Source organism: Hemitrygon akajei, chromosome 2, assembly GCF_048418815.1.
Source record: "Hemitrygon akajei chromosome 2, sHemAka1.3, whole genome shotgun sequence".
NCBI lineage: Eukaryota > Metazoa > Chordata > Chondrichthyes > Myliobatiformes > Dasyatidae > Hemitrygon > Hemitrygon akajei.
This window is the reverse complement of record NC_133125.1, coordinates 42,729,420-42,744,041: the sequence shown is the minus strand read 5'-3', so window position 1 is coordinate 42,744,041 and position 14,622 is coordinate 42,729,420. Positions and strand designations below refer to the sequence as shown.

At 43.3% G+C, this 14,622-nt stretch overlaps 1 protein-coding gene across 3 annotated transcripts in view; it reads right to left on the bottom strand.

Annotated features, from left to right (window-relative positions):
• Positions 1–267: 267 nt before the first annotated feature.
• Positions 268–14,622, bottom strand: part of dapk1 (death-associated protein kinase 1) — a 187,305-nt gene continuing 172,950 nt past the window's right edge. For all 3 annotated transcript variants that reach the window (XM_073071198.1, XM_073071192.1, XM_073071207.1), the window contains exon 26: positions 268–2,433. In XM_073071198.1, the coding sequence (XP_072927299.1) occupies positions 1,195–2,433 (1,239 nt within the window). In that variant the 3' untranslated portion in view covers positions 268–1,194. The remainder of the gene's footprint in view (positions 2,434–14,622) is intronic.

Genomic DNA, 14,622 nt, shown 5'->3' with positions numbered 1-14,622 from the left:
AAATAATTGTCTCTCTATTTGCTATTCTCATTGCCCCCAACTCAGCAAACTCATTTGGTCTTGCCTGAACAAAGATATTTCCCGTGGTCCATGCATTCCCTCGATTCACTTTCAGCAAGCAACAATGCGTCTCACCTGTAACATTGAAAGCCTTACTGCTTAAGTGCCCAAAATCGGAGCAGAGCACTGCTGAACCAAAAGCCCAAAGACTTCCTTAACATGAAAACCAACAGTATTTTAAAAATACAAATTGCTTTTTAAAGTCCATTTTTCATAATGAAATTGTTTATTAAAAATACTTCAGGTCATAATACTATACTAAAAAGCTAATAAGAATGCGACTGTAAAGATGTAGCATTAAAATAGCATGCTCCCCTATAACTGCATATAAATAGATCAAAAAATTGTAAAGATTTCCCACTATTAAATTTTGCTGTACATCACTAAATTTTTATTATCAATGCACATGAAACTACCACAGACCTTGTTCCCTTTTAAACAATGGATAAACCACATCAATATGAACAGAAGTTGGCCCAAAATGAAGTATACAGTAGGAAAACACAAAAGCCATTCATGGTAACTAATCTGCATGCTCCTTAGTGAAGAGTAATGGGGAGGTAGAAAATTCCTATTTAAAAGCTTTAACAATTATTGGTCTACTTATGTCAGGAAACCCTGAAAAAGGCACTCACATTTGGTTGTTGACTTACATAACAAATTTAATATTGTCAAAAGCAAACATTCACCTTTACCCCATGTTCATTGAGAAGCAAGAAAGTGGGTGAGATGATGAAAAACCTGCAATAAAATTCACATTCCTGTGGAGGGTTTCTGCTAAACTCACTTTTGTTAACGGCACAATAAAGATAGTCCTTACAAATCATACATGTTACACATTGCAATTTGCTAATGCATAAATGACAAATGTATTTCCATTCTTTTTTTTAAAGTTAAAAACCATCTTGCATTTTAAGAAAGATTAGAGCTGACAACCAATTTAATCAGCAGGTACCAAAGAAGGGTGGTTTATCATCTGGTAGTAAACAAGTTCAGTGAATTTCACTGCTGTCTCCTTGATAAAGGAAGCAAGTTACCACAACTATTCCGGACAATATCTGTACACAAAGAATACATTTCATAAAGTGAGAATTCAGTTAAAATTGCACCTCTCACTAGTTTTGCAGAACATTCTTATCTTGAAACCACTGAACTGATTGAATTATAAGAGGTCCCGCCATTGCAATTGGATATGTAGTTCTCAGGTCCATTGGTATCTAAATTAACTTTAAAAACAGTAGAGGCCTTTAAAAGGAAGTCTGCAGCATCCCGGCGACCCAATCCTCTTAGTTTTGATATTAAAAGCCCCACGGTATTCTCTGGCGAAGCAGCCCACTCAGTCAATACAGCACTGGTTGGACTAGTTGGAAACCTCCCATTTGTTGAAATTCCATTCTGAGTGTTAAGCTTTGCAACAAGATCAACAAGACCCAAGTTTGTAGCCAAGAGGCACCAATCTTTTCCCATGGGATCAGGAGGGTCCAGTAGGCGACTAAGCTTACGTCTTGTAAGTAGATTTAGTTCTGACACGGGGATATCCATTCCTAGGTTCCCTTGGGAATAGACATCAAGGCAACCGAAGCACAAAATGCTGCTGAAATTCTCTTTATAGCCACCCATGGTGTTGGTGAGTGAAGTCTCTTTCTGAGCTTGAGCTCTGAAGAAGTCTCTAGGCTGGTAAACCATTACAGGTTCACTGTGTTCCCTGAGCTGCTGGGGACTCAAATAATGCTTGACAGTCAGGAGTCCAGGTAAAGTAGTCACTATTAGATTATCAATGATACTACAAATGGAATCAAGAAATAAACAACACCTTATTTTTTCTGTTTCTGGTCCCCTTACTTGTACTTCCAAACCTTGCCCATGGTTGACCAGGAGGACCATGACTTCAGTCCCTTTGTTGGATATTTTTGATCCGTTGGTCCATAACCTCAAATCCAGCTCTCCTTCAGAGCTTTGCTGATGTACCCATCGACAGAGGTTCACTTGTACTTTGTGGAAAATTCCACATGGAAACGGGGTGACATGTTCAACAGGCACAAAGCGGACTCCTCCATAAACCAGCAACTCATCCTCTTCATCAGTCCAGGATCTGTGCAGGTTTTCCACTTTAATCAATGTTGGAATATCCACCATTGATCCACTGGTCAAGTCCCGTGCACAAATGTCCATCGCATCAAGAATTTGCAGCAACTCCTCTACATCACGCTCTGACACCAAGTGTAGTATGTCTTCTATTGTGTAACGGCCTCTGTAGTGGTGCAAAGCCTTTTGATTTTCATTGGACAAGAGTCTTCCAAGTACGCTGGTACACAACCATCGGGGATCCAAAAGCACAACGTCTTGGATAGTTTCACTTTGAAATATGTTAATCTGGCAAAGGCAGAGAAAATTAAAGGAAGGCCATTAATGGATCTGAAATGATCAAATTGGATAAAGCATTAATCATAATTACTTGGATCTCAAAGTTACATCCAGTTCAAAGCCATCATCCAAAATATACAAATTTTAGCTAAATAGATGAACTAGCAATATGCACAACACACATTGAATTGGATGATTCAACATTCAGGCTTTACACAACTTTGTTTAGGCAATATTAATTGCACTTCAAAGCAATTTGTAGCTACCAGTTACTTAAACTGTAGTACCTTTCAGATTTTGTTGGGAAAAACCTGAAGCACATGACAGCAGATTAAACATCTGAAGTACAGAAACAATTATAACATAGAAATCAGTTAGCACCCAGCAAAACTCCTATATGCAGTAATTGGATAATGATGAGAATTTGGCATGGAATTTTCTGGAAAATCCTGTTACCATTTTGTCATTTATCAGTCAGCAAATTCAGGAATCACACACAAGTACGTGACTGTGAAAATCTCAGTATTTCCAAAATTCCACGGCACTTCCTTTGCCTTGCTAAAGAAGATGATGTACAGTGGACTATAGTTGTAGATTCTCCACATCCAGCATGTCCTCTCATAATCTCATGTTTCAATCAAGTCACCTCTTATTCTTCTAAATTCTTGTGGAAAAAACCAGTGGTACAAACTCAGAAAGACAGTGGTTTAATTATTAGGTTTTGGGTTTTTGATCCTCCACATCAACCAGGCACGGATGGAGAGCGCACTCGGGAGCGATCTGTCACTGGATCGAACTCGGAACTTCTGTTCCCGAGCCCAGCGCTGAAACATACGTTCTTAAGTGTTTTATATGCATAGGAATATAAAATATATACTATATACTAAGACAAACATTTGACTAACTGACACTAAATAATATCGGATGTACCTGTTCCGACTTACTTAGTAACAGAACTTCTGATTTTTTTTCGATCCCTATCCACGATAACCTACGCACATCCTCCTGTATACTTTAAACCATCTAGATTACTTATAACACCTAATACAATGTAAGTGCTATGTAAAATAGTTGTTATACTGCACTGTTAAGGGAATAATGACAAGGAAAAGGTCTGTACATGCTCAAACAACAAGTGCTGGAAGAGCACTTCCGTTTTTCTCGATTCGCGGTAGGTTGAATTTGGGCTTGCGGAACTCACGGATAAGGAGGGCCGACTGTATTTAAGATGTGGTCTCATCAGCACCCTGTATAACTGATGTTTAGCCTCATCACTTTTGCATTTTAATTTTCCTCATAGCAAACAATAGCATTCTGTCAAGATTTCTCATTTATGTGAATTACCTGCTCGCAGCCTTTTGCAAATCATACACTAGATCCCACTGCAATACCTCACATTTAGACAAAATGATTTTACTAAATGCTTGCAACTAATAGGACAACTTTGTGTTTTCAATATCTCCAGAAGCACAGTCACTACAAGTTAAATATCATGTGGTATACCTGCAAACCTCGACAGTTGTAGTTTATCAAAGTCAATTCGTTAAGTTTCAGGATACTGTGGTTTATTATTTGTCACACTTGCCAAGTGCAAAATTCAATTTATTGTTTCATAGACCAGCACATCACAGGAAAAAGGATACATAACTAAGAATCTTTTGTTGTAGAACTATAAAACACTGCACAACTACTGTTTTTGTGTTTGTAAATTACTAAATGAATGGATGAACTTTATTATTGCTATTAGTTACAAAATAGTGGAAAAGATGAATAATGAGGAAGTTATTCATCTTTCATGGGTTCATTATAAAAGCTCACAGAAATAGATTTATTTTTGTTTACTGATTCATTAGGCTCAGAGGTATTTTGTTGAATAATTAAGTTACGATGTTTGACATGATGATGAATACAAAGTTTTGGCTCGTGTTGCATTCTGTTGCCAGTTTAGCAATTTCTTAACACAATACATGATCTAGAGGCAGAAGGCACTACAGTTGAAGCAATAAAGGAAAAGATTGCAGTCATACGGCATCTTGCGCAATGGCAAGATAAATCAATTCTCTTTATGGTAATAAAGTATTTTTCAAATGTAATCTCTGTTACAATATACAGAAAGCACCAAGGCTATGCATAAATCGTTGATTTAGTATTAATCAAAAGATAAAAACTGACCATAGAGTCAGGATTTATACACAGCTCTAACCCTTAGTTTAATGACTCATTTGAAAATCAACACCTCTGATGATGCAGCATCATTTCAATAATCCACTGAACTAAGAACACAGATTGTACGCGTGACTTCTGATTCGCAGGTGAGGATTCTCAGCCTTTGCTTAAACCAGCTCTTTTGTTGTGTGACAGTTCATTTACTTCAGGAGTCAAAATTGGATTAACTGAACTGTATAAATTAATTCTTTTTTCTTCCCCACCAGGATATGATACACTAACAAGTTAGAGATATTCATAATAATAAATATGGCTTGAAAAATGCTTTTATCAAGCCTAAATGATTGCAGTTATGCCAACTATCTTTTGTATTCAAATCTGAATTGTTCATCTGTGATTATCTTCCTTTAAAAAGCATTGACTAATAATTTTATTATTTAAACCTGTCAAACACTACCTTCTCTGAGTAACAATGGACATGAATGCCCCGGGAACTACATCAGGCAGATTACTTAACTGTGGAACCAGCAACATCCGTGAAGTGAGAGAGAAAAGAGATGAAGAAATAAAGTGACATGAGATTTAGTATTCCCTTGCAGACCAAACTGATCTTTGTTCTGCAGAGTGTCTATCATGTGCTCTCTCCAATGTAGAGGGACCCCTTTGGAGGAGTGAATGCAGTGTCCTAAATTGAAGAAATGTAATTCAATTGCTGCTTCATCTGGAAGATTGCTGGATGGTGCAAAAGGGCCAAGTATAACATCTCCTGTTCTTGATGGGAAAACGCCACGTGAAGGCAAGTGTTCGGTGAAGATGGCAGCGTAAACAAGGACGGGTGGAGGGATTGGGGTAGGGGTGGGAAGAGAGAACAATTTCTTTGGAATGCTGAAAAGGGGTGTGTTAGGGGTAGGTGTGTCTGGTGCTGGAATCTCATTGAAGATGGAAAACCATATGTACACAATTCACAAAACTGATGGATAATCAGTTGAATGTGGAACCTGGGTGATCCTTAATTGCTAGTAACCAAGTCAGGACATTTTTATTTGTTAAAGATTAAGCAAAGTGTGTTTGGAATTGTCATCGTGAATTAGAATCAGGTTTATTGTCAATAGTGACTGGTTGCATCATGGCCTAGTATGACAATTTCAACACACAGGAAGAAACTGGCTGTAGACAGTGGTGATACAAGCCTCACAACCACTAATATTTATAAATTGCTGTTTCAGAAAGACCAGCGTTGCATGCAATCTTGGACAATGACTCCCATCCACTCCATAATGTACTGGTTAGGCACAGGAGTACATTCAGCCAGAGACTCATTCCACCGAGATGTAACACTGAGCGTCATAGGAAGTCATTCCTGCCTGTGGCCATCAAACTTTACAACTCCTCCCTAGGAGTGTCAGACACCCTGAGCCAATAGGCTGGTCCTGGACTTATTTCCACTGGGCATGATTAACTTATTATTATTTATTTATGGTTTTATATTGCTATATTTCTACACTATTCTTGGTTGGCACGGCTGTAATGAAACCCATTTTCCCTCGGGATCAATAAAGTATGTCTGTCTAATGCGTTGCTGATGGTCAACGACCATAAACATCAGCCTGATATATGCGTTTGTATTTCCCAGATGCTCCAGCACAGAATGGAGACCGTGGCCGTGTCATGCAAATTTAAGGGGATGTGGCTAGGTCATTTCTGCAAAGTTGATTCGCGCTACAACCTGTCATTGGTGTGAAATGGTTAGCACGCACAGCAGCAAATGTTGCTTTTGATAGCATGTATCACATTCTGTATAAGGACACTGAATAAAACAGACAACCTTGAACAACCTCATTCCAGATCGAAAACACTATCCTTCCCATTCACTGATATAACTAAGGTATCATATCATCAATATCCTAGCAGCCGTCACATTTATCATTTATCAAATTTATCAAACATTTATCAAACAAACATTTTTCTGTAAAACTAGTTTTCTGAAAAAGGGTAATATATAGATTTAATTTTTCAACAGAAATACTGTACTTGGGTGATAACGTATCAACTTTACAATGGGTCAATGTATTGGTGTTTACACCTTGCATAAGCCATCTTTATCTTGCTTATCTACTCTGCTCTCAGATCACAAGAGTTTGTTATCACTTTGCTTTTTCGATTTACAATAGTCACAAGCACATGATAGTCAGGTGCTGTTTAGCAGAGACTGAATAAAGATGAATTATTTAACTGCAGAATTTCTTCAATAATATAATTTTCCTTTAGACGGGATTACACGCAGCATTTACATTGTCTGCTGCTGAGTGTCAAGGCTTGGAAATAAAAGTCATACTGTATAATTGTGTCCTGATGAAGGGTCCTGAAACGTTGACTGTACTTCTTCTTGTAGATGCTGCCTGGCCTGCTGCGTTCCACCAGCATTTGTGTGTGTTGCTGTATAATTGTTTCATCTTCCCCTATAACCGTGACCTGCATATTTAACAGACTAGAACACTGATGTTCTCCCATATAACTACTTCTAAATAGAAAATTCGTAATTGGCAAAAATGCGCTCTACTTTTGCTGCCCAACTATTTTCCTTTGTTGGCAATCCCTGGGGTGAAGGATGACTTGCTTTCACTCTGGCTTTGTTGGTTCTGAGGTGGCTGATAAAGACAACATGGGAATTGCTGACTCTTCTACATTGGGGCAGTTGGTAGTAACAGGCAGGCAGATACATATTCCTGACGAAGAGTCTCAGCCCGAAATGTTGACTGCTTGTTTCCATGCTGCCCGACCTGCTGAGTTCCTCCAGCGTGTTGTGCGTGTTGCTTTGACCCCATCATTGCAGAATATTTTGTGTTTGTCAGTTACATATTCCTTTTGCCTCTTACAGAGGGACTCTGTGTGCTCTCGATCCATGGTTTCAAGGTTTCTCAGTGCCTGCCCAAATGTTCATTTTCCACTTTGAACAGTCATAGTTAACTACAACACAGAAACAAGTCTTTCAGCCCATCTACTCTGTCCTGAACTATCAGTCGATGCGACGAGGAAGACATGCACCTGGAGCACTGTCCTCCACACCCCTCCCTTCCATGCACTTGGTCAAACTTCTCTTAAATGTTGAAGTTGACATCACATTCACCATTTCTGCTGGCAGCTTGTTCCACGCACTCACCATTTCTTAGCCCAGTTTTGCAGTTGGTCCACAACGCGCTGCCAAGTTTTGATAGCCTTCCTTGCTGTCCACTATGCCCCCAATCTTGATGTCATCCATAAACTTTCTGATATGTTTACCGCATATTATCATCCAGGTTATTGATACAGATCACAAATAACAACAGATGCAGTACCAATCCCTGCGGCACACCCAGTCACAAACCTGTAGTCAGAGAGACAACCATCTAATACCACTCTCTGGCTTCTCCAATGAATGTATAAATGCCAAGCGAATGAAGCTTCCTGACCAGCCTCCTACCTGGGCCTTTGTTCATTAGACAACATCTTTCTTTCATCAGCTTTCATCACCTCGAGAAACTCCAAGATTGATTAGACATGCCCTACCATGCACAAAGTCATATTGACTGCCCCTAATCAGTCCCTGTCTACCTAACTATACACTGTTCCCTTAGAATACCTTCTAAAAACCTGCCCATTACTGCCTTTAACTTCCAAGCTTATCCTTGAGCCTTTTTTAAACACTGGAACAACATCAGGTATTCTCCAATCTTCTTGCAACTCACCCATGGTCAAGGACTTTTGGAATGACCCTACTGCAGATCTTGCAATTTTTGCTCTGGCCTTCACAAGGTCTGAGGGAACGCCTCTCAAGTCCTGGGAATTTATCTACCCTAATTTCCCTCAAGACAGCAAGTGCCTCCTCTTCTGTAATCCAGATTTGGTTCATGACCTTACTGCTGTTTTGTCTCAGTTCTATAGACTGTGTCTGTGTCCTGAATAAACATATATGCAAAAAAAAAATCCATTTAGGATTTCCCCCATCTCTTTTTGGCTTCATGCATAGATGACCACACTGATCTTCAAGAGGACCAACGTTGTCCCTTGCTATCCTTTTGCTCTTAATATCTCTTTACAAGACCCTGTGATTCTCTATCACATTGCTAGCTCGAGCAACCTCATGCCTTCTTTTAGCCCTCCTGGTTTCATTCTTAACAGTTACCTTGCAGTTCCACACTGTTCAACAATCTCATTTGCTCCTTGCTGCTATGCACCTCCTCCTTCTCAACCGGGACCTCAATATCTCTCGAAAACCAAGGTTCCCTAAACCTGTTTGCCTTGCCTATTATTTTGAAAGGAACACTCAACATTTCACTTTTGAAGGCCTCCTACTATCAAGCATGCCTTTGCCAGAAAAAAAACCTGTCCTAATCCACATTTGTTCAGATCCTTTCTGATACCATCAAAATTGGTCTTTCTTTGGAGACAAGACACATCCTTTTCCATAATTATCTTGAAACTAGTGGAATTATGATCACTAGATGCACACATTTCTTTCAGCCGTCCTGTCTCATTTCCGAAAAGGAAATGCAGTTATGCGCTCACTCTAGTTGGGACCGCTATGTATTGATGAAGGAAACTTTCCTGAACATATCTGATAAACTTTCAGTCATGGGCCAAAGACTCCCAGGAGTAAAAGGGGATGTTGCACATGTTCATGAAAGCTTCGACCATATCCTTGGCTCTTTACCCCCAATGAAGGGTCTCGGCCCAAAGCGTTGGCTGTTTATCCCTTTCCATAGCTGCTGCCTGGCCTGCTGAGTTCCTCCAGCATTTTGCGTGTTACACTTTTCCTCTATCTCCCTGGTAACTTCCCATGATTGTACTGTGGGAATAGACAGACCCCTTTCAGGAGTACCGTATCAGGTATGCAAACAATGTGACCTAAGGATTCTGGCCTGAGTGAGGATATTAAGGTATAGGTCACTTGGTTCACTAAATTCATGCTTGGTCTGCTCTACCAATCCATTTGTTTCATCTCCCTATGACCTCCTTAATTAATTTCTCACATCCTAATTTCACTTTAACAGCCATGAACTACTGTTTGCAGTAACCCATTCTAAATTATATTAATGCTCAGCCTGAATCTGACACTAACCAGAAATCCTCAGTCTGAGTGGGGAGGAAAACAGACCAGTCTGTTTAAATTGGACTGAATCTCGAATCTGAATATTCAAGGTACTTCAGAGACCACATCTCCTTCTCAGACTGCCTCATGTTTGATGATGGTTTGAGCGCTTTCAAAATGGGAAGTGATAGCATTTGTTGTTTGACAACAGGTACAACTGTAATTACTTCTACGAGCAAAAGTGGAATGCATCAAACTCAGAAATATCATTGCTTTCTGGTAGGGCGTAGCTCCCAGCAGTTTTTGACGCAGTGGTGTGTGCAAAAGCTTTATGGAACAGTAGCAGTGAAATGATCAGGTATTTCCTCCGGAGTTTGCACTATTCCAGCTTTGCAACAACGATTGCCAGGCAAAGCTAGTCAAATACAGAATAGAGAGTCTTCTGGATCGTTCTCAAGACTATCTCTCTGCAGAGGATGTCACAGGATTGTACCAACTCCATGGGAATCACGAGGACATGCAGGGAAACTTAATTACCATAATTGGAGTCAATAATACGAAAGTTATACTCAGAACACACTAACTTTGGGTAAGAAGCTGTTCCCAAGACAGAAGGTGCTTAAAATAATGGATTTTTCTCAATATAATTCCTTTATGGACACAAATCAAAGCCCAGTCAGGATTGTTCCTAAAGCGTTCAATACAGAGTAAGGCAACATAGTCAGCCACTAGATGCAGTGTGGCAAGAACTAACAGGCCTCACCTCCGAGCTCATCCTGGTATCAAAGGGACTGGATACGGATCGAAAGCTCAAATAGTGCACTTTCTTGCTCAGATCGATTAAGAGATAACTACTGAGTCTCCAGGCAAGGGAAGAACTGTACGTTTGCTCCAAAGTCTGTATAAAAATGCCATGCTCTGCACAAATGAAGAGTGCATGGACCATATCTGTAAGGTGTCTAGGCTCCTTTCTTTCTTGGCGGTTGAAATATTTATAAATATGCTTCCCTCTGAACTGCGTCATTGAAGTCGGTTATCATATACAGAGCATATTGGCATAGTCATCAAAATCTTCATGTTGTGTGGATATGTGGCAGATTTGATGTATTGCTAGGGCAAGTTTATCTTTTAAATACCACCTGCAAACATGCACCTGTGATGCACTAGTGTGGGCATGTGGGTGAGTGAAAGCACTTCACAACTGGGTTAAAGAATGATGAAATTCAGTTCATGAGCAAGAGAACTTGAATATTCTTTGATCAGCCTCTTGTGTGAGAGGTGTCTTTAAACAAGCATCTGCAACTCAGCTCAGTGTCAGTTACTTATACTGATCCTTTATCTGTTGCATAAAATATTAATTTCTGTACAGGCAACACGAGTGAATCTGCAGACGCTGGAAATAGATAACAAACACAAAATGCTGGCAGAACCCAGCAGGCCAGACAGCATCTATGGGAGGAGGTAGTGACGACGTTTCGGGCCGAAACCCTTCATCAGGAGTCGGAGAGAAGATCTGAATTTCTTCAGTGTAGGCATCACTGGAAGAGGCTTCGCAGTAGTGAGTTCAAAGGCAACACGAGTGAATCTGCAGATGCTGGAAATAGATAAAAAACACAAAATGCTGGCAGAATTTTCTATCTAATCTCTGTTCAGGGATGTCTTATCTTTTGGATCTGTGTATCATGTTTCAGGTTTCTAATTGATTTGAAAGATATCAAGCCCCAGACGTTGTTAAAGGAGACAAGAAACCTAATGTTAGGCTTTTTTTGAACAAAATACAATGGGTTAAACCTTCAACTGTAAACATCAGTATGTTTTCTTTAAACCAGAGGAGTTTTTAAACTCTGTAGAGAATATCAGGTAAAATGTGGCCTTGAGGTGAAAATTTAGTTACAGTGTCTATAACCAATCAACATTTAAAAATTGTTTTAGCTTAGTTACAGTAAGAATTGTGTTGATAAATCAGTCCAAATTGAAGTGAATAATAATATTTACTTTCTAAGGAATTAACATATATTTATATTGTAGCGATGTGCTACACACAGCGCTGAAATAACGACACACAGTCGGTAAGTTGTTTCGAGACTAGTTTATTCAAACTTCGTGGCGCTGGCATTTAAATCCCTAGTGCCCGTCCTCTCCGGGCGGAAATGACGTCAGAGGTGCATTACCAAAGTCTCCCCCCGCGCGCTGGCTATTTGTGAGCCGGTTCGCCTGCGCAGAAAGTGGGTCGACACATAACCCCCCACCCCCCCAGAACCAGCGATACACCCCCCAATGTCCACAGTCTGGATCAGCCTCTGTTTGGGAGGTCGGCCTCTGCGCCGTGGTGCCTGAACCTCGACCGGCTGCACCAAGTCAACATGGGCTGGTTTGAGTCGGTCCACTGTGAAAACCTCCTCCTTCCCCCCAATGTCCAGAACGTACGTGGACCCGTTTTTGTTGATCACCTTGAACGGCCGCTGTAGCGGTGCCAGGTGTCCGCCCCTTCGTACAAACACAAACTTACAGTTCTGCAGGTCTTTGGGTACATGGGTCAGGGTCCGTCCGGGCTGTGAAGTCGATACTGGGGCCAGGTTGCCGAGCCTTTCGCGTAGTCTGTCCAGGACTGCTGCGGGTTCTTCCTCTTGCCCCCTTGGGGCTGGTATGAACTCTCCCGGGACAGCCAGGGGTGCGCCGTATACCAACTCGGCCGATGAGGCGTGCAGATCCTCTTTGGGCGCTGTGTGAATTCCAAGCAGGACCCAGGGAAGCTCGTCCACCCAGTTAGGTCCTCTCAGGCGGGCCATGAGAGCCGACTTCAAGTGACGGTGGAAGCGTTCCACTAATCCGTTCGACTGTGGGTGGTAGGCAGTAGAGTGGTGTGGCTTCGTTCCCAACAGGCTGGCCACAGCCGACCACAGGCTGGAGGTGAACTGGGCGCCTCTGTCGGAGGTAATATGGGCCGGTACCCCAAAACGTGCTACCCAGGTTGCAATCAGTGCTCGGGCGCAGGAATCGGCAGATGTGTCGGTGAGCGGGACCGCCTCTGGCCACCTCATACCGCACTCCTCGGGACACTGGTAGGTTGAATGTGGTTCGACCATGAATGTGGTCGAACCTCTGGTGGGTGGGTTCGGACTGCTGCGGCGGGGCTTTAGTGTGCCGCTGCACCTTGGCTGTTTGGCACTGCGTGCACGTTCTGGCCCATTCACTGACCTGCTTGCGAAGTCCGTGCCACACGAACTTGCTGGAGACCAGCCGGACGGTTGTCCTGATAGATGGATGCGCCAAACCGTGTATGGAGTCGAAAACCCGCCGCCTCCAGGCTGCCGGGACGATGGGGCGAGGTTGGCCAGTAGCCACGTCGCACAGGAGGGTCCTCTCACCTGGGTCTACGAGAAAGTCCTGCAGCTGCAAACCCGAGACTGCGGTCCTGTAGCTGGGCATCTCGTCGTCTGCCTGCTGCGCCTCCGCCAGTGCTGCATAGTCCACCTCCAGGGACAGGGCCTAGACAGCTGGTCTGGAGAGTGTGTCCGCCACGATGTTGTCCTTTCCCGAGACGTGCTGGATGTCCGTTGTGTACTCTGAGATGTAGGACAGATGTCGCTGCTGGCGAGCCGACCAGGGATCGGACACATTCGTGAACGCGAAGGTCAACGGTTTGTGGTCCGTGAACGCGGTGAACGGCCTGCCTTCTAAGAAGTACCTGAAATGCCGGATTGCCAGATACAGTGCCAACAGCTCCCGGTCGAAATCACTGTACTTGAGTTCAGGTGGTCGTAGGTGCTTGCTGAAGAACGCCAGGGGTTGCCAGTGCCCCTCGATGAGCTGCTCCAGCATCCTACCGACTGCTGTGTTGGATGTGTCCACCGTGAGTGCGGTCAGAACGTCCGTTCTGGGGTGCACCAGCATCGCGGCATCTGCCAAGGCTTCCTTGGCTTTAACGAAAGCGGCCGCAGCCTCCTTGTCCCAAGTAATGTCCTTGCCTTTACCCGACATCAGGGTGAACAAAGGGCGCATGATACAGGCTGCTGAGGGGAGGAAACGGTGGTAGAAGTTCACTATACCAACGAACTCCTGTAGGCCTTTGACCGTGTTGGGCCGGGCAAAGTGGCGGATTGCATCTACATTGGCGGGCAGAGGTGTTGCCCCGTCATTGGTAATCCTGTGACCCAGGAAGTCGATAGTATCGAGACCGAACTGGCATTTGGCCGGGTTGATCGTGAGGCCGAAATCACTCAGGCGGGAGTAGAGCTGGCGGAGGTCCAAATTGGCACAGTCGTCCAAATACATGAACGCAAAGTCCAGGTCGCGTCCCACCACATCCATTAGCCGCTGGAATGTCTGTGCGGCATTCTTCAGGCCGAACGGCATTTGGAGGAACTCGAACAGGCCGAATGGGGTGATAAGTGCTGTTTTGGGATGTCTTCAGGGTGCACCGGGATTTGATGGTATCCCCGGACGAGGTCTACTTTGGAAAATATCCTTGCCCCGTGCAGGTTTGCTGCAAAGTCCTGTATGTGCGGCACGGGGTAGCGGTCTGGAGTTGTAGCCTCGTTCAGTCTGCGGTAGTCGCCGCATGGTCTCCAATCCCCAGCTGTTCTGGGCACCATGTGCAGGGGGGAGGCCCATGGGCTGTCGGACCTCCGTACGATCCCCAATTTCTCCATCCTCTTGAACTCCTCCTTTGCCAGGCGGAGCTTTTCCGGGGGGAGCCTTCGTGTGCGGGCGTGGAGGGGTGGTCCCTTGGTCGGGATGTGGTGCTGAACCCCGTGTCTGGGCATGGCTGGGAACTGCGGTGCCAGAATCGATGGAAAGTCCACCAGGATTCTGGTGAATTCGTTGTCAGACAGTGTGATGCAGTCCAGGTGTGGGACCGGCAACTTGGCTTCACCTAGGGAGAACGTCTGGAAAGTCTTGGCATGTACCAGTCTTTTCCCTTGCAAGTCGACCAGCAGGCTGTGAGCTCGCAAGAAGTCCAC